The following is a 17,920-nucleotide window of genomic DNA, read 5'->3' as shown; positions in this document are numbered from 1 at the left end:
ACACACTCATCATTGTGCATTTGATTCCAAGTTTCTGATCTCGCTAAGGATTTCATGGTGGCTTCTCCAGAGATCCTTTGAGAACCATTTGCTTGGAGGGCTAGTGAAAGGTGAGAACCCCATCATGCCTTTAGGGCAGTTGTGAAAAAGCTCAACGCTTATAGATTGAACAAAATGCACAACATGAAATTTCTGTATTGCTGCGAAGCTTTTTTTTCTGTCAGTGCAATCTCTGAAAGCTAAATTGTTGGGATGGCACTGTTCTCTTCTGTAGGTTGGAGGTCTGTATGTGGGCTATGTTAACAGAACCAGGACTATCGTGAGCCTAGCCATTTCACTTCCAGCCTACGGATAATAAATTAACACCACAGTTACGTGAGTGGGTTAGCCACATTTGCATGAGTTGCCATAGGCAGTAATATTAATAGGTTCCACTCTGCAACACCATGGAGACAAATAATTGTATTAATCTTGGATTTTGTGATATCCTCTTACAAAAGCTGAAGATATAACAGGAGATCCAACTCTCCAAAGAGAAATAATGTTGCTGCAGCAGGAAGTCTGCTCGTCATCCAGCAGCCTCTCACCCTATCATCCGCCCATTCATTATCTCGAACCCTAAATAGCATTTAAAATTATTTAATATTCACTTTACAGAGTGCCATGGCAACAGCTGTTTCTCCAGTGGCATTAATATTGCCTCTCCTCTGAAGTCACAAGCCTGACTGGAAACACAAACACCTGTGAGAATCGTGCTACGTGGGCTCCACCTAGTGGTACAAAATGGGAAATCAAAGAGCACAACAACTCTGACAGTGCCAAGATAGACTTACGATCAACTTATTGATCAATTAATCTGCTGTAATGGCCTATCTTTGAGAAACGGGAGTTTCCAATCAAGTAACTTTACAAATTGAACAATACAAATCAACTCTCGGAGCCTGGAAGCCACAGCCTATGATCTATTTTAGATAAAACTGTGAGCATAGAAACAGAGCGGTTGGAAAAACCATTACAGTCTATTGACAGTTTTCCTACAAAAAAAACCAAACAAAAAAAATCACACTTAGAAACTTCAGAGTTACTACATGAAAACAGCACTGTCCTCAAATTCTCCAGTCGTTCACAGTGCTTGGCATGCATGCAAAGCACTCGCACAGAACAAAGACACATGAGTGCAGTTTAAAGAACGTCTTTAATTAAATTAGGAGTCTTATCAAAATTGTTCAAGTTTTCAGGACAAACAACAGTGCAATCATTGACAGATGAGTATCTGTACACACAAGATACACAAGACAGATTACTATAGTCTAAGACAAAGGCCACAGCTTCAAGTAATGTAAACAGTAACAAGAACATATATACACACAACCCTGCAAAAACAAGCGGGACAAATTTCATACTTTTTATATTTCAGCCATCGACACAGACTAAACTATATGATGTCTAAAAGCATACAAACATTTTAACAGTAAGCACCAACTGAATGCTTTTCAGAATGTAAATGCTCCTTCTCCATTTTCATATAGGCTGGTAATGTATGAACAAAATGTTACATTAATTAATACCCTGCCATTGTGCAGTGCAACAACTCCTAAAATAACACTTTCCACATGCTGTTAAAATGCCATTTTCAGCCATTTAGGAAGTGTTATTTATTACCCTTTGAAGCCTGCATTATTCATTTTGTTCATTTTGCACTTGCCACCGTGCCCTTTGGAAGAATATTGTAGTGGTTTTACACAAACACTAATGTGTTCAATGTTCCTGGCCCATCACCACACATAAAGCACGTTTTTGCCTTTTTTTGGTCATCCACAATTCGCACTCTTTTGCCGGTTTCTCCTTTCATTTTGTATCCATGGACGAGTCATCAAGACATTCCATTATCCTCTGCAACTCCTGTATGCAGGGAACAATTGATTGGCTATACAGCTGAGCCATCTTCAGTCTAGAGACAAAAAGATTAGAGCCATCTGTTAGTTAGGGTTGATCCAAAAGCATCTAGTCACACTTGCACTAATAACTTTCCTGATATATATATATATATATATTTTTGCTCTAAAAATAATCTTAAATCTATAAATAAAAGCTTTTTGGCTGCCAAGTTTATTGAGAGTCTACATAGTGCCAACAGAACATTAGCAAATGTTAGCAACAATCTCAGAACACAAAGTGAAGCTCAACTCACTTTAGCTGCTAAACTGACTGACAGGCGTATGGAAGAAAGTGGAGAGGCAAACACATTTGTGATCTGTGGATCGGTGTTGAAAGGTGTGTAAACTTGCACTCAACAGGTGGCAGACTTTAGTAGGATGTCCATGATGCTTTGCTTAAACTTGATATTCAAGTCAATAGTTTGTTGCCAGCCCATCAGCAGAGAGGTTGTGGAAAGCCGTTGGTGTATATAAACACCACCCACATGCATGTACAAGTATTATGTACTAACCAAACTGAGGTGTTTATAGTGCAATCCTCTGGTGTAGCGCTGCCTAAACCTCACTACAAGGAAGGGTGGGTGCCGTGGCATCCCGCATCAGAGCAAAATGAGTGTTACCTTCTGAGTAGCTCGCGTCCTCTGTTGGGTTCGGGGGAATAGTGCTGGAGAGCGGTGAGGCTGTGAGTCGCCAGGATGCTGTAACACTGCTCTCGAAGGGCGTTGTGGCTTGCAGTGTCCCACTGCGGCAGCTCGCTGGTGTAACGCCACGCCATCAGCGAGTGCTCCAACACGGCGTCCCAATCTTTGTTCCTGAGCAGAACTTGACCCCACTCCTGACATGAAACCTGAGGTGGAAGACGAGGAGGTGTTTAATGTGACATAAATGTACTTAAGAATAGCATAAGGAGATCTCCATTGGACACAAATAGTAGCCTTAAAGAACCAACTTTTAAAAGCCTAAAAACACAACTGTGCATGACAAAGACTCACTTTGAATGCCACCAGGTGAGGGTATGCCTTTCTGTAGCAGTGAGCGTCCCTGTTGGATCCAAACCGTGAGTAAGGTATGGACCTGTAAACATTGGCCTTCTTTAGCTGCAGGTCTTCCTGTAGATACTTCAGGTCTGAAGCCATGATCCTGGGCTCTTGGCTCTAGGGTACAACGGGAACGCATGCTTTGTTAAGTTATGTCAATCACAGCGTTTCTTCAAAAACACTGCCGCATTAGCTTTACTATAAGTTCAATTGTCCACTGATGAATACCTGTTCGACCAAGATGAGGGATCTAATGAGCTGCACAAGCTGCTGTTTGGAGAGCGGTGTGTGGTGCTCGTCCATCTTCTCGCACTGCTCCTCTAGCCTTCCTCTCCACGCCCCACCAACTGCCAAGTCCACTGCAAAACAAGGGAACACCAAACCAAGTTAGCCCTTAACTCCCTTTCAAGCACGTTTTGTTTTGGGTTTTGTTTGGTTTTTTTAGCCATGTAGCTTCCTATAAGGTCAGATCACAAAATCAACCGCATATCAGCTCAGCAAGTATAGCGACAATTAATTTAAGTTTAACAGCGGAACTTACATGACTGCATACGCTTTGTGTTTGCGGCTGTGTTTCTTCCTCTGGGAAGTGGGGACGGGGTCGGGACCATACGTGAACTTAATATTTCCAAGTAGGACCTCCTCATTCGAGCTGTAAAAAATTGAATATTTTTAAAGTTGCTTTGTTAAAATATTTAACATAATTTTACACTCAAGATATTACGAAACTACCAGAAATACTTTTAATATATATATATATATTTTTTAAATTTGGCGCTGTTATCAACACGTAGTGGGCGCGAGCGCCTCGACAGCTCGAGCACGGTGGCGCCTCTCTCCAAACAACAAGTTAAACATGTTAAATGAAAATCTAAAAACTCACCGGCAATTTTGGGCTGTGGAGCAGGTATTTCCACCAAGGCCCGTCGTGGCTGGCACACAGCTGCCATTGCGACCTAACTTAAGGTTTATAACACGCAGAGCTTACAACCTGCTTCGGCCTGGGGCGCTTCTGTTAGCCGAAATTTAAACCCCACGGAGTGGCGAACAATAACTTCTCCAAGCTGGTAGCAGTTTAAACTCGGCAGCCACGAGCTTGTTCCGAAGACGTCCTCGCAGTTTTTTGAGCTCTGCCTGAGTTCAACTTGCTACACAAAAAGTCCTCCTGTCAGGTAACCCTGCTGAAACGGTGACAAACAGACGCTTGTAACTTTTGGTTCTTTCACTTGCACACTAGTACAATGCTGATTGTGAAGCGCGCGACACGAGTTACCGCGCGGGCGTGGTTTGCGGGATTCGCTGACCTGATTGGTTAGACGTCACGACATGCTCAGAACAGGCGCCCAGTATGCAAATAAAACATACTTCCCCGTCCTGCACGTACTCTTCTCTACTTCTCTTTGGTTCCCTGGGAAAACATCACGTGAACGAACTGCCAGCGGTGGCTGAACCCAGAGCCCTTTAGGTAGTAAACTGCATGGCTTGAGACCCGCGTGCATGATACATCTCTGCCATGGACGGAGACAGGAGGTGCAGTACATATAGTATATGTGAGGCAATGCTTACTTGTAGGCCTGTAAGAATCCTGCAGATTTGAACATTTGATATGGAGATAGTTTTGCATGGCGACCCCGAACGTTCATTTGGTTATTATTGTTATTGGTATTTTTAAATGTCATACCTCTGCTCTTACACACAGACATATGGTTACAGAGACTATAGTCCAAACAAAATAAGGTTTTTAAGACTGACATTAATGCCGAAATTTGGTGATTTAAAAATTGAATACTCCAATATATTGGCCGTTTTTCTTTTTCTTTCAAACACACAAAACACAAGTAGATTTCCCGACTGTTCTTTATCTGTAGCTATTTACCTACTGATCGCCTGGTTGTTGTTTTTGTAGTATTACAAACTTGTATTCCCAACTAGGAAGTTGCAGAGTGACCTCTGGTGGACAAATTATGCAACAATTGGGGTCAACGCTCACAATATGTTTGAAGAGTCTTTCTCCTGTCTCTTCTTTACTTTTTAATTTCCGTTTATGGGTCAATACTGATAACATCAGCTGTTCTTATGGGGTTCTAATAGAGACACTTGGTTAGCAGAGATCTCTTCAATCAGGAGTGTGTATGATCATCAGAAGTAGTTAGATACTTAATTTCTTACCTTACAGTTACAGTTACAATAACCAGATTTGTAGTTTTAAAACTAGCTAAACTATACTTGGAATGTCTTTTCATTTTAATGCTACTAGGCTGCTTTTGCCCAAAGTCAAACTGGACTAGAAGGATACTGCAGGCACATTAACCTGGGTTCTCTGCTGGAAGGTCCGTCTGTCTCAGCAGGATGAAACTATCTCTCCTCTTCTCCAAAAGTTGATTCTGTTCATCGGGACATGGCGTTTTCAGTGGGAAAAACATTTCGTCACTCATCCAAGTGACTTCTTCAGTCTCAGCTGACTGCAGGTTTCCCCAATCTTATAAACAGTACATTTGCATAATGACTGAAACTAGCACCACTGAAGGAACAATGGGCTGGGAGGTCAGTTCCTTCATCATAATTATGCAAATTCTCATGACCATTGATCAACAATCACTGACCAAAACCCACTGATCAATGGCCATGAGTACCATTCACAGAGAGTTGGGGAATAGCTGCAACCACAGCATTGTATGATGGTGAAAGATGTACCCTTAGGCCCCCTCCTCGATTCAGAGATGGTCTTTCCCTTTTCACGTAAATGGCCTCCTTGACTCCCCGCTCAAACCAGCGTTCCTCCCTGGAACAGAATCAACTTTTGGAGATTTACTTACGTGGATGATTGAGGATGCATCAACATGTCACTCCTCTTCTTCTTCTTTTGGCTCCTCCCCTTAAGGGTCAACACGGCAAACTATCTGCATCCATTCACCCTATCCCTAGCATCCTCTTCTGTCTGTACCAGTAGATTTCCAAAAGAATGCATCAAGACGTACCAGTAGATTGTTGATGCATGTATGTCAAATTACCTGTTATATATAGCAATACGCTTTAACGCCAAATCCATAGCTCTTCAACTGATATAAAAACTGAAATATTACTGTGAAAAGACAACTTAAAATTTCCACTGTGTGACAGAAATATCAGGAAAATGAGTAGTTTTACACTAGACATTAGTTTATATAGATTCACATTTCGCTGTCAGTTTAAAAAGGTGGGTGTTTTAATATATCCCCCAATATATCACCTGTAAACTGACAGACAGTACCTTTTATGAGACAGACTTTAAAATGACTGGCTGTTGATTTTAGGATGGCAAACTTTACAAAACAAATCACAGCATGATTGCATGGTGTAGTAACTCATTCAAACCAAAAGATGCATGGAATAAGACAAGTTTTTCTGCAAAATATCTTTTAATAGGTTGGTGGGTTGCTGAAAAAAAAGCAGTGATTTCTTCTTTGTTGAGAGACACAACCACATCTTGATACACAGCGTGGTTTAGTAAATCATTCACGCACAAAACTCATTCCAAAAGCGATGGTAATAAAAAAACAAACTAAAAAATAATCGGATATAATCCACACAGTGTGCTCAATCTGAAATATGTCTTTAAACTTTGCTAAGTTATATATATATATATATTTATTTGATAATATTTGATGTTGGGGGAAATAATATATTTCTTTTTTTAAATATATATATAACAAAATAATCTAAGTGGTAGAATACAAAGCGGTTGTGTGAATGAAGTGCAATTTTTAGTGTAACCTGTATGTTCAACACTTTTACTGAATTTTCCAGTCATCTTGTAAAATAAAACCAAAGAAAGAAAAACAAGCATCATAATGTAATTGGTTAAAATCAGCTCACTGTTACACAGTCATTTTAGAGCATGTAAATATAACTATACTGCTTCCTCACTCGACTGACAATGAAACTTTTTTTTTTTTACTTACATTTCTAGAGGTACATTTTCTTTTAAAATAAATACAGTTATTGTAAAGCTGCCACTCGTGAACTGATTGAACTGAAAGTGAAGTCACCTCTAGCCCTGCACACTATCAAAGCAAATTAAACTGAATACTCGATGGCTTCTTGAAACTGCTACAGTAAATTTGATAATTAATTATGTACATTATATACACATTTTCTAAATAACTTACATAATGCACACTTAAAAGGGTATAATTTCTATTAGGTACATATCATATTACAAAGGTCTGTGACAGTATGGCTTTGTAAATATGCATTACAATATTGTCATCAGAAAAAAAAAGCAAGTGCAGTCAGAGGGCTCTTTAAGCATCTTATACATCTATTCATTATGAGTGTTATGTAACTTTAATGTTTAGTCTAACTCCTGCCTTTTGCTTTTTAAACTTTGATATGGAGACAGCTCTAAACCTTTATGAAAAATACATAACTCTTACAGCTGACTCAAAGACGACAAGACGCTTAAAGACATACTCCCGCTGACAGCAGAGGCCACACTATAAATTATAAGGAGTAGCCTCTACTTGCTAAGCAGCGTTTTAAGGGAGCGGGTGAGTGCGTTAGCAATGGCTGACATGGTACTAGAGTGGCGGACCAGGGCTTTCATGCTGTGCTCCCCTGGCGCTCCAACAGTGGCAGCCTCAGCTGCTTTGAGCAAACAGATATAGTTCATAACAACCTCGTCAACCTTTGCCACGACTTCTCTCTGTTGGTGTGAGGCTGAGGCTCCGAGTCCCCTAACCAGACACATGCAAGCTTCGCAGAGACAACATAGCACCTGAAAGCTACAAGTCACGGCTAGCAGCATTTCCTCTGGACTGCTGTGGGCCTGTGCCATCCTCCGGCATGCCCGGCCTAATTCTTTTGACTCAACGGAGAGGAGCTGTTTATACTGTGATACATCCTGGTTAGGCATCTGGATGCCGCGCTCACAGCGACCTATGCTGGATCTCACTAATGCGATGAGCTCGCTGGCATCGCGGCGGGCATCAGTGAAGCCGGAAGGGAAACCGTACATGCGGTCTTTGAGGGCGTTGATTCGTGCTAGTCGGTCACTGAAGCTCATGTTATTAAGGACCTCACCATACAGCTGCTCGCCAGCAGCGTCCAGTGCGGAACCGCAGGGGAATATGGCTGAAGCAGCACCGTCATCCTCGAAATCGGGTCCACTGCGACTTCGTCTGGGCCTCTCCCATTCGATCTCATCCTCTTCGCCCTCACTCTTACGTTTAAAGAAACAGTAGCTAAAGGGCCCATTACATCTCCAGGGACTTGTGTCCAGTTTTTGAGAGCCCTTCATTTGTTTTGCATCTTTCTGCAATGGAAAAGCCACTGATGCCCTTCTACTGTCTACCCTACTGCCTGTGGACCAGCACGTGGTGTGGGAAGATACAGAGCCTTGGGAGTAGCTCTTGGAGAGCCTCTTCCTAGTTGGTCTCCGCTGGACTTTGGTGTCACCTTGCGGGGGCAGAGACAGTGACAGGGGCTGCTGGCTCCGGCTTCGGGTGGGCTTCTCAAATAGAGCTTCAACACTACCAGAACTTGCAGTTACATTGCTAGAGCTCCTTTTAAGCTCCCGGCCCCGTTGCAGGCTACTGAAGGGATCTGTGTGTGGTAGCGTCGGGGTGACAGCCTGAATGTGGTTCTGACTCTGCCGGGACTGGACGGAATGATTGGGGTCCTGTGTGCATCCTGAGTTGCTGGAACTAGTGTTGACTTGAACAGGCTGGGAAAAAGAAGGAGGTGGTGGGGGAGGTGGATTCTGGGGATTGGGTGTTGGAGATGTAATGCAAGCTCTTGGACCAGCTGATGCCTGCCTGACAAAAGCTGAAGGGTGGTCTCCCCTTCCTAGTGAGATAGTGTTGAGGTCTACTCTTTGACCACTAGGGGCAGCAGAGAAACAAAGAGACTCGTTAGGGCGGGACTGACGAACTGCATACTTTGACTTCAGGTCTGATCTGAACCATTCCTCTGTGCTGCTAGCTTGGCTTCTTGATCGAGGTGGATGACGGCTAGTGGTACCTCCCCCCTCACGGTTTCCGCCTGTAGCAAGTCCTCCGTCGCGGCTGTTACAGCCCTCTCTCTTATAGAGGGACAGAAAGTGCTCTGGGTCCAGACCACTCCTTTCTAGCTCACTTTCTAGACCAGAAAAGGAGCTCCTCCTCTCAGAAGTAGCTTTCCTGAAATCTAAAGTCTCATTCCTTCTCTGAGCATGCATGTCAGGACTTCTCTTGAGTTTGGCAGGAAGTGTTGCAGAATAGTATGACCGTGCATTTTTGTTTGCTGCCTGCATGGCAGCAGTATTAGGGTTAACTAAATTTGGGCTGAGGAATGGAGATGATATAGATGAAGGCATACACGGGCAGCGAGCGATGGTGTTCCCCCTATTTTTAACCATTTCAACAAGCTGGGGATTGCTAGTAATAAAACGCCTTGTGTCCTTTTTAACTCCTCCTCCCATGCCCGCACTCTGCAACTTCCCTCCCTGATGCATCTGGCTGACTGTTAGATAGTTAATCAGTTGCCTGTAGGCCTCGCTGCCTTCCTTCTGGTTCAGCCCTTTCAGACAGGCCTGTTGTTTAGCATGTTGATCATTCTGGAGTCGCTTATTTCCTAAGGGGTCTTTATGCTTAGATGGTGTGGCTGAGGACGGCCGGCCCGGTTCTGACCCAGGGGAAGGTTGGTGAATATTGGGCAGCATTTTCCGAAGGAGGGCAGGATCTGCATGAGGGTGGAGGTCTTTTCCCTGAGTACTCTGGGCAGCGGTGCCAAAGGGGGTTCCGGGTTTGTTATCTTCGTAGTTTAACACCCTGAGTAACGAGGAGGAGGAACTAGAAAGCGGGTGCCTTTGCAGATGGTGGTGTTTTGATTCAATGGCACCAAGGCCAAGGGGCGAATCATTTGGGGTAGCACAAACGCTACTGTTCGTGCTGCCACCAGCATCCAGTGATGAGCACAGAGAACCCTGCAGTGAACTGTGTGCTTCTCCTTGCAGATTTGAAATCCTTTTTGCTAGATGGTATTCACACAGCCGGGCTACACTCTGTTGTCTTGAAATGGGCTGATGGTCACTCTGTATGTCTGATCCCTGGTCTGATCCCCCTGATCTAGATTTTTTGGTTGGGGATAGCAACGATGCTACAACTAGATGTTCATCTTGCTCAACAGCTGAAGCTCCATTATCTGCATCACAGCCCCCCAAGTTGACAACATCTGAGAAGCGGTCAGAGATAACGGAGGAAGGGCGGGGACTTCTATGATGGTCACGAGGGAGGCTGTTGACTCCATGGCTCTCGGCTACAGAGTTTTCTGCTAAAAAAGAATTCTGCCTTCTTTGGCTGTCCTCTCGTTCGCAGAATGAGGTGCGCTGGTCCAAGTCAAGATGGCTGCGGCTCCCAATGCTCTCTCCTCGATATCCTTCCCTTGTGCTGAAGGTATTATACTTTCCGCTGGAGTCTGCTGATTTTTTATGGTGCTTGCCTCCCGGTGTGGTGGAGCTTGGGCGCTGAAGAGTGGCTGAGAGATTAGTCTGGGGCCTTACTTCTGAGCTGTCCGGCCGTGATGATGTGGTGCTTAACTGGGGGCTCCGTCTTGGAGGAACTGCTGGAGGCTGAAGGTGTCGTGTTGGACTGCGAGGTTTCTTTTGTATTGTTCCTCCTGTACTGGGGGAGACAGGGAATTCAGTTTTTTCTTCAAGTAAAGGTTGGTATCCTTCCCTTGTGGCCACCAGAAGACGCATGTGGCTCTCACTCAGTCGGTGAGTAGCAGCTAGTTCAGAGATCTCAGTCATCTCTGAGGAGTTGGTCTCATTACCAGAGTCTGAGGATGACTCTGGACTAAAGCCATGAGATATATAAACACCTAGATGATAAGAGATCAAAGCAAAAAAGCAAGCAAATGGTAAAACATTTAAAATAGTTTGCACTGATATATGATGTAAATAGATACGTAGTGGTCAAAAAGTAAGGAAAATGGCTGAAGTAGTTTGATGTAGTAGCTAAAATTATCGTTACAAAAAATAAAATGCAAGCTAAATATACTAGAAATTGACATAGATGTCTGAAAATAGGAATATGATTGATTTTTAATTTTTAAGCAAAGGTATGGCTAACTGTCGAAATACCTAGCTAAATGTCTTGAGAGCTTGAAAAAGAAGGCAACTGTACTTCTTTAGGTTTGTGAAGATGTTTCACCTCTCATCCAAGAACCTTTCTGAGTTCTATAAAATGGTGTAGAGTCTCAGGTATTTAACCCCTAGTGGGACTTGTCCCCTTTGGAAGTAGTCCTGAGCACTGTAGATCATATGAGTCATCACATGAGCTGAGGTATGAAAAAGGGCATGAGTAATTATCATCACATGGGGTTATGGGTGAAAGACCTTGCCCCAATCCATCATGTGGCCTATGGAGGTCACTGAGGCAACATATTGGGGTCGCTGAAGGTTGACACTCCATCATTTTTAAGAACTAATGAAACTGTCCAGTTGTCTTCTTTTTCAAGCTCTCAAGACTACTATGCCCTGGATGACTGGGAACCTAGACTGACATAACTAGATATTTGTTTTTGCCAACTAGTTGGGGAATATGCATTTTTCCTTAGTGACAGGTGGATGCCAAGAGGTCATTGATCAGTCTGTAGGCTTGCGTGACTAGGACTTGAGCAATAATTTTCTCAGAGACTGCCATTAACTGGACTGCCAGCAGCTCCTTGTGACCAGTTGAGAATATAAATTTTTTCCTCATAATCGGTGGTTTTCAGAGGGTTGGACCAGTCTTTAGACCTTTGCGACTGGGATCTTACATGCTTGATCCCACAGTGTCATCATGGTTGTCACACATCCAAAATGGTGGGCAAGTTCATGTCACGTGGTCACTGGTCTGCAAAACCTTAATTAGCTAAATGTGTAGCCAGCAGTTGAAACTGAGCTAAAACAGAAGATGAACATATGAAACTTTTAGCAACAAGTAATAGTTACGCTTTTTAAAGTATCAGTAAACATAATTAACAGCTTAAATGGATGTTGAAGGTTAAGTGGAACTGTAACTAAAACTAGTGGATTAATGTTTGAATTACTCCACTAGCTGCTACTCAATGTTGACCAAGCTAGTAGTTATGGATAATGATTGATGCAGTTTACAAACCATAACTGCAAAATATATAATTGTTAAGACTAAATTGTAAGCTGAAAGCAATTCATATCTAGTTTAAAATGAGTTTAAAGTCCATTTGACAGGGCTAGGGAGGGAGAATTTAAGACGAAGAAAAGTTGGTAACCACTGGCTCAGTCTAAGTAAAAGTGCTGTAAAATCAGTGCTAAATAAAGGCATAAACATTACTTTGCTGCATTAGTATTCAACAGACCTGGATTGTTACTGCTGGGTGGTGGTGGGGGAGGATTCTGTTCAGAGACCGAGAGAGCTTGCAGCGCTTGCAGTGTATTCATAACCGCATTTTCCAGTCCTCTCTCCCCTCCCCTGCTCCCTTCCCCCTCCCCATGCGTTGGAATGGCATCGATTAGTGAAACTGGAATATCGTCATTTTCACGTGTGCTTAGAGGCCTTCCCTCGGGTGCAACGCCCTCATCCAAACTGTCGCGAAAGCCTGGTGGTGGTGCTGCAATCGCAAGGTTGAGCGTCTGCAGCAGGGTGTCGTCTTCATCATCGTCAACACCATCATCGCCCTCGGGAGGAGGCAGCGACGTCAGGTCGATAATGTCGTCCGTAGAACCGGAAAGTGTGAGAAAGGTAGCTTTGCCGGCTACTGTGGGTAGGCCCTCCCCTTGGATACCATCATGTGTCTCATCACCCACTGGCGTCCCCCCAGTGGAATCTTCTTCACAAGAATCCTCGTCTGGATCGCTTGTATTGCCACGATAAACTAGTTCCCTTAGCTCCTCACTACTTTCCTCGCTTATGATGTTACTATAGACGTGCTGAAATGGCTCTCTGTCCTGTTGCTGAAAGTATGTGTTGTTGTGCAAGTAGGGCGGTCCGTGGTTGGGTACCTCTGGGCTCTCTAACAGTCTTTCATAGCGTAAGTTCTTAAATTTATTGAGGGGTGGGTTCCCCTCAAAAATAAATGACACTTTGGCGCTCCGAGGTGAGTCTTGAGTTTTGTGTCTGGTAGCCGGAGGCAGAGGAGGGGGCAACGGACTCCTTCGGTTCTCAAGGTCTCTGTCAGGGTTTGGTGGTTCGTGGAAGTAAGGAGAAATGCTGTTTTCCCTTTGCCCATTGTCTGAGTACTCAGAGTCTCTGCTGTAGATCTCTACTTGACCAGGCTCCTCATTGTCCCCAAAAGATGTGCTGTAAGGCCACTCCAGGACACGTTCCTGACCTGCAAGGAACACAAGATTTTATCACTTTACCTGTTTTATATTTGATTTTGATTCAACTTTAAAGCCCTGTTTCAGTTAAGCGCTCTATTTCAAAGCAGGTTTTTTGCAGCATTGTAAAACATCAATTTTTAAATGTGTGACCTCGCAACAAGTTTTCATAGTTTCATGTGGAGTATTTTTCCAGAGCATCAACATCTACTACTCAAGTGAAACTTTAGATATCCACCAATTTGTCCTAAACAGGTGGCTTAGAGGGACCAGGCTTTGTAATCCATATTATGTCACATACACACAGATATGGATCATACTTACTAGGGTCATCCACTCCTGTGCTATTGCAGTGGGCCATGCTGAAAATAGATCTTCTCGAGTCCACTAGGAGGCGATAGTATCCTGCTGTTAGACAAGCCAGGTTCATTGCATCACTTGACTCCATGATCAGTGTGATGGGCTGTGAAAACAAAAAAGGGAGGATGTGCAGAAAAAAAATAGTTAAGGAAAACAACAGATGCTAAAATTAATGCAAGGCAATGTTTTGGGTGGGAGGGGGACTTGTTTTCAAAGACAACTGCACTCTGCTCTCACCCTGACGTCCAGAACATGCAGCTCCAGCCGGACATTGGTCTCATCCTCAGTGAGGATCTCAATGCGATTCACATGACTGAAGTCAGCCAATAGGGCCACCAGGTTTGTGCGGGCATTGATGACGTGGCTGATGCCGTAACGTGGACCCACTAACAGCGTCACCTCTGTCTGTTTCTCACCTTGCTGCGGATTTCAAAACAAACAAACAAATTAAAATCAGCGAAAAGCTCAAGAACTCACATTTACTCTCAAACTTTTCACAAGCCTTTCTGGATAAAATCAGCTTACCAACAGTATTGATTTGAACTCCCTCCCTCCAAAGAGTCTGAGTTCACTGAGGTACCTCAGGTAATGCACCTTGGCCTGCAAAGCGGTCAACTGTGTAGAGAGGAGCAAGTACATTAGTAAGCATCTGTAAAGGAAATCGCTTTCACCACGAGCACATGCATTTGTCTTCTAATGTCAGGATGTAAAGCACTCTTAAAACCATTTTGATCTGGCCCGCTGATTTTCCATTATATCCCATCATGTCATTTAAATCTGATAATGTTCCAAAGAGCTGCTCCACAGCAGTGCCACTCTTTACACCCTGCTTTTGTGGAGTTGTGCCTCTCCTGCAGCTGAGAGTGAGTGTGATTTAAACTCGAGATGCCAAAAATTACAGCTGCTTTCATTTTACTCCAATGTTCATTCATTCATGACCTGAGGTTTTATCCCTTCACTCTTAATTCCAAAGTGTAGTCCAGCAATATTTTACTGTGCAGTTAGCCTCACATAGAAAATGCTAATGGGAACGTCTGATCTCTGTGAATACAAATGATTAGCTAGTGCTAATCGAGCCACTTGGCCTTGCTTGGAATATGTGTATATGCACATGGACTGAAGCTTAGGTGTGTTTCAACTACATTCATCACTTACAACATAAAGCTGCATTACGTTGATTAAACTGCACAACTGAACTGGAGTAATATCAGTTATCCTGCTGATAAGTGATGTCGCCAGCATTCAGGTTCTTTGCCCACTCCTGCTTTAGAGTGGCTCTTTGTATATTATGACGTACAGACGTGTAACAAATCAAAGAAGCACAGGCACTGTGCCTGGCTTAGTGCTTTTTGAGACCCAGCCCACATTTCAACATGCTTGGGAAGTTGTACTTGAGCTTATGATGTGTTCTGGAGTGGAAAATGGGGGTCATTTCTGTGAAAAAAAAAAAAAAAAAATCATGGTGGACATAGCCTTTGCACCTTACTGTTGGTTCTTCAGGTCTCTGATGGATTAAATCAAGGGTGGTAAACATATGACCCAGGGGCTAAAATCAGCCCAGCAAAGACTCCAATCCAGGCCACTGGATAGCTTTAGGAAAATTTTTGTATTTGCTTAATTGAAGTTTTAAAGCATTTCCTGCTGATAAAGGTGGCCTACGTCACTATTTATATTACAATAAAGTACCAGGACCTTTTCTACAATTTTACACATTTAGTTCTTGCACTTTAAGCCCAGAGCTGTCAGAGTAATTTCATTTACTACAGCATTTCTTTATCATGTAGAAAAACTGAGACATTCTGTTAAAATTGTACTTTTTTAGTTAAACTTCTGGAAAATGGGAGTTTCACTGGTCTCACCCACTTAAGATCACAGTGGGCTCCATACAGCCCATCATGTAAAATGAGTTTAACATCCCTGGATTAAATGACGGATCCAAGACTAGACAGATGACACACTATTCTTCTAGGTATTGCCTCACTTTGTGTTTAGATAATGACAGTTGGGCCTATAATGTTAGCACAAAATGCTCCCATAGCACAAGACAGCCCTTAAATCCCCTTCCTGTAGGAGTCAAAGGTTCAGGTTTTGCTTTGATTTGTCTGTCAGATGCAAATGGTTTCATTTATTAGTTTAGAAACCTGAGAATTTGACTCTAAATATGCATCATATTTCATAGCAAATAACAGAAATGAATGATCAAGAGCTTGGCTGCAATATGAGACTTGTTTTGTGGGGTCGTAAAATGGTATGAAATATGTGTATCCTAGAGGAGAAACTTGTGCATGCATAATATTGAGTCAGCGTGAATACATGTTTGGTGCTCCAGTGAACATTTGTGGATACTCGACTATGCATGTGAGATCAGCTGTGAACACACTTTGGGATATATGTTCATCGCAATAAATGAAAAATTCCATCAGTGCAATGCTGTGGTTCATCCATGTGTTTTTAATTGAATCAATTTAGCTTTTGTTATGTATAGAAATGAGCTACAGCATGGGTTATTTCAGTGTAGGTATTGCTTTTTCATTGGATTTGGCAAGAAGAACATGCAGACTATAGGTAGCCCCATTCTTTAATTTTGCAGACTTAACATTAGTTCAAAAACAATAGCAGCTTCCACATGCATTAGCCCACCTAGAGCAACTATAGGCAGACTAGTGCAACTTAAACGGTGCACACTATGTGAGATTTGTCCATTCTATGTGTACAAGAGAAGCCATAACCTGATATGGGTTAGTATCGAAATCAGCTGATCTTCTGGGATTGTGGCTGAACTTGAGCTGGTGGTCCGTCTGAACTAATGCCATGCTCAACTTGCTGTTTCACAACATTGTTTTAGAGCTTTTTTAGAATTTAAGAAATAATATCTACTTCCTACATCATGCATCAAATACAACATGTCCAGCGTTGGTTTACGTAGCGAGGCTCAGAAATGTGAGCCTATGGCCTATCCCATGACTCTATGGGACAATAAAGTCTACTGCAAGAACTCACAAACAAGTGTCGATGGCTTACCATGAATACATTCTATCTAACTCTGATTCAGTAACAGAATTAGCATGACAGCTGATTGTAAATCACTGGGTACCGCTGAAACTCTTGCAAGGGTCGGCTGCTGATTTGTACTTGTCAAAGTTAATATGGGTGCTGGAGAATGAGAAGACCAGCAGCTGCTTGTATCATTAAAACAGTTATTTTTTTTTTTAAAAAGCTACAAAGTTCAGCCCAAGTTAGATTAGCTGTCCCTGACTGGAACATGTGCGCGCTTTTAAATTTAAATATCTTATTATGCATAAAGTTTGACAATCCACTGTTATTCACATTAGCTTTCAAGGTCTAGCTTGACAAAGGTTCTTAGGTTGACAAGGGTGAGAACCTTTACAAGGTTGAGTATGGCAGCGATGCTATTTTAGGATATTGCGTCAGAAAACAGAGCAGCAGTGTGTTTGCGTGCATGTGTGTGTGTCAGAGTCTTATTAACAAGGGCAAGGAAAGACAAAGAGAGCTGGTTACTTTTTTCCCTGGAGGCACGAGGTTCTGGTTGGTTTTGAGGATGTGTGTCAGAGCCTTCTTGATGTTTTTCTCCTTCATGCTGGACAGCACAGCGGGAGGCAGAAACAGTGACAAACCCCACTCTTTTCTGTTGAGAGAAGATTGATTTCAGCATAAAGCAGCCCTTAGAAAAAAAATCCTTCCGCAGTGGTTAAAAAACAGCTACAAATTGGGAGACGTTGATTTTCAGACAAGCTGTTAGTAACAGAACAAAACGATGAATTGACTTTCAGGTGGAGAGCTTTGTCAAAGGGGAAAGTGTTTCCTCAACAGGACCTTAAAAATGTGAGAGAGCTATCTGCGCTGAGACCCTAATATTTACAGTACTTTACTCAGTGCTGGAGGACAAGTTATATAAGGGCAGCCAGGCAGATTCCCTTACTTACACTGGGACTGCACAGGAACAGATGTGTCAACATTATATTGCCATATAAAAGTACAATAACAGCATTTTCTTGTAACTCTCAATTGATTAAAAAACAAACTGGTTGGACTGGTTGCCAAAGTCATGCTTCTTCTAAAGGAGACCGGTCGTGCTCATTTACAACTCTATTTTTTTGTTCTTAGACTCTACTAGGTTAGCTTTGCATGTTTCATAATTCAAAGTACTCTTCATTTTTCTCACACTGAGCCAATGTCTCCTGTTTTAGCTCCTCTCCCTTTAAGGCCACCCTGCCTCTAACCCAGGTTTCTCCTAATTGGCTTCCTAATTGATGAGCGGGGCTTCC

At 42.8% G+C, this 17,920-nt stretch overlaps 2 protein-coding genes across 2 annotated transcripts in view; both read right to left on the bottom strand.

Annotated features, from left to right (window-relative positions):
* Nucleotides 1–1,176: 1,176 nt before the first annotated feature.
* On the bottom strand, nt 1,177–4,237 carry LOC116328891. Its single transcript, XM_031750788.2, has 6 exons — nt 3,858–4,237; nt 3,516–3,626; nt 3,203–3,333; nt 2,930–3,091; nt 2,558–2,784; nt 1,177–1,951 (listed from the first exon to the last, which is right to left on the bottom strand). The coding sequence occupies exons 1-6, from the start codon at nt 3,922–3,924 to the stop codon at nt 1,849–1,851; spliced, it is 801 nt and encodes a 266-aa protein (XP_031606648.1). The 5' UTR covers nt 3,925–4,237; the 3' UTR covers nt 1,177–1,848.
* A 2,692-nt stretch (nt 4,238–6,929) lies between these two features.
* LOC116328880 (FERM and PDZ domain-containing protein 4-like) overlaps nt 6,930–17,920 on the bottom strand; it is an 84,104-nt gene continuing 73,113 nt past the window's right edge. Inside the window, exons 11-16 of the mRNA XM_039607388.1 lie at nt 17,154–17,280; nt 14,160–14,249; nt 13,872–14,054; nt 13,599–13,737; nt 12,314–13,285; nt 6,930–10,813 (exon numbers count right to left, since the gene is read on the bottom strand). Of these exons, the coding sequence (XP_039463322.1) occupies nt 7,473–10,813; nt 12,314–13,285; nt 13,599–13,737; nt 13,872–14,054; nt 14,160–14,249; nt 17,154–17,280 (4,852 nt within the window). The 3' untranslated portion in view covers nt 6,930–7,472. The remainder of the gene's footprint in view (nt 10,814–12,313; nt 13,286–13,598; nt 13,738–13,871; nt 14,055–14,159; nt 14,250–17,153; nt 17,281–17,920) is intronic.

Source organism: Oreochromis aureus, linkage group 23 (genome assembly GCF_013358895.1).
Source record: "Oreochromis aureus strain Israel breed Guangdong linkage group 23, ZZ_aureus, whole genome shotgun sequence".
NCBI lineage: Eukaryota > Metazoa > Chordata > Actinopteri > Cichliformes > Cichlidae > Oreochromis > Oreochromis aureus.
Note: the sequence above shows the minus strand (reverse complement) of the source record. Positions and strands in the feature narration are given on the sequence as shown.

Coding starts and splice junctions, on each gene's coding strand:
- LOC116328891 (XM_031750788.2), bottom strand. CDS start 3,924: ATGGCAGCTGTGTGCCAGCCACGACGGGCCTTGGTGGAAATACCTGCT. Junction 3,092..3,202: donor CCCTCATCTTGGTCGAACAG/GTATTCATCAGT, acceptor GTTGTACCCTAG/AGCCAAGAGCCCAGGATCAT. Junction 2,785..2,929: donor CTCACCTGGTGGCATTCAAA/GTGAGTCTTTGT, acceptor CTTCCACCTCAG/GTTTCATGTCAGGAGTGGGG.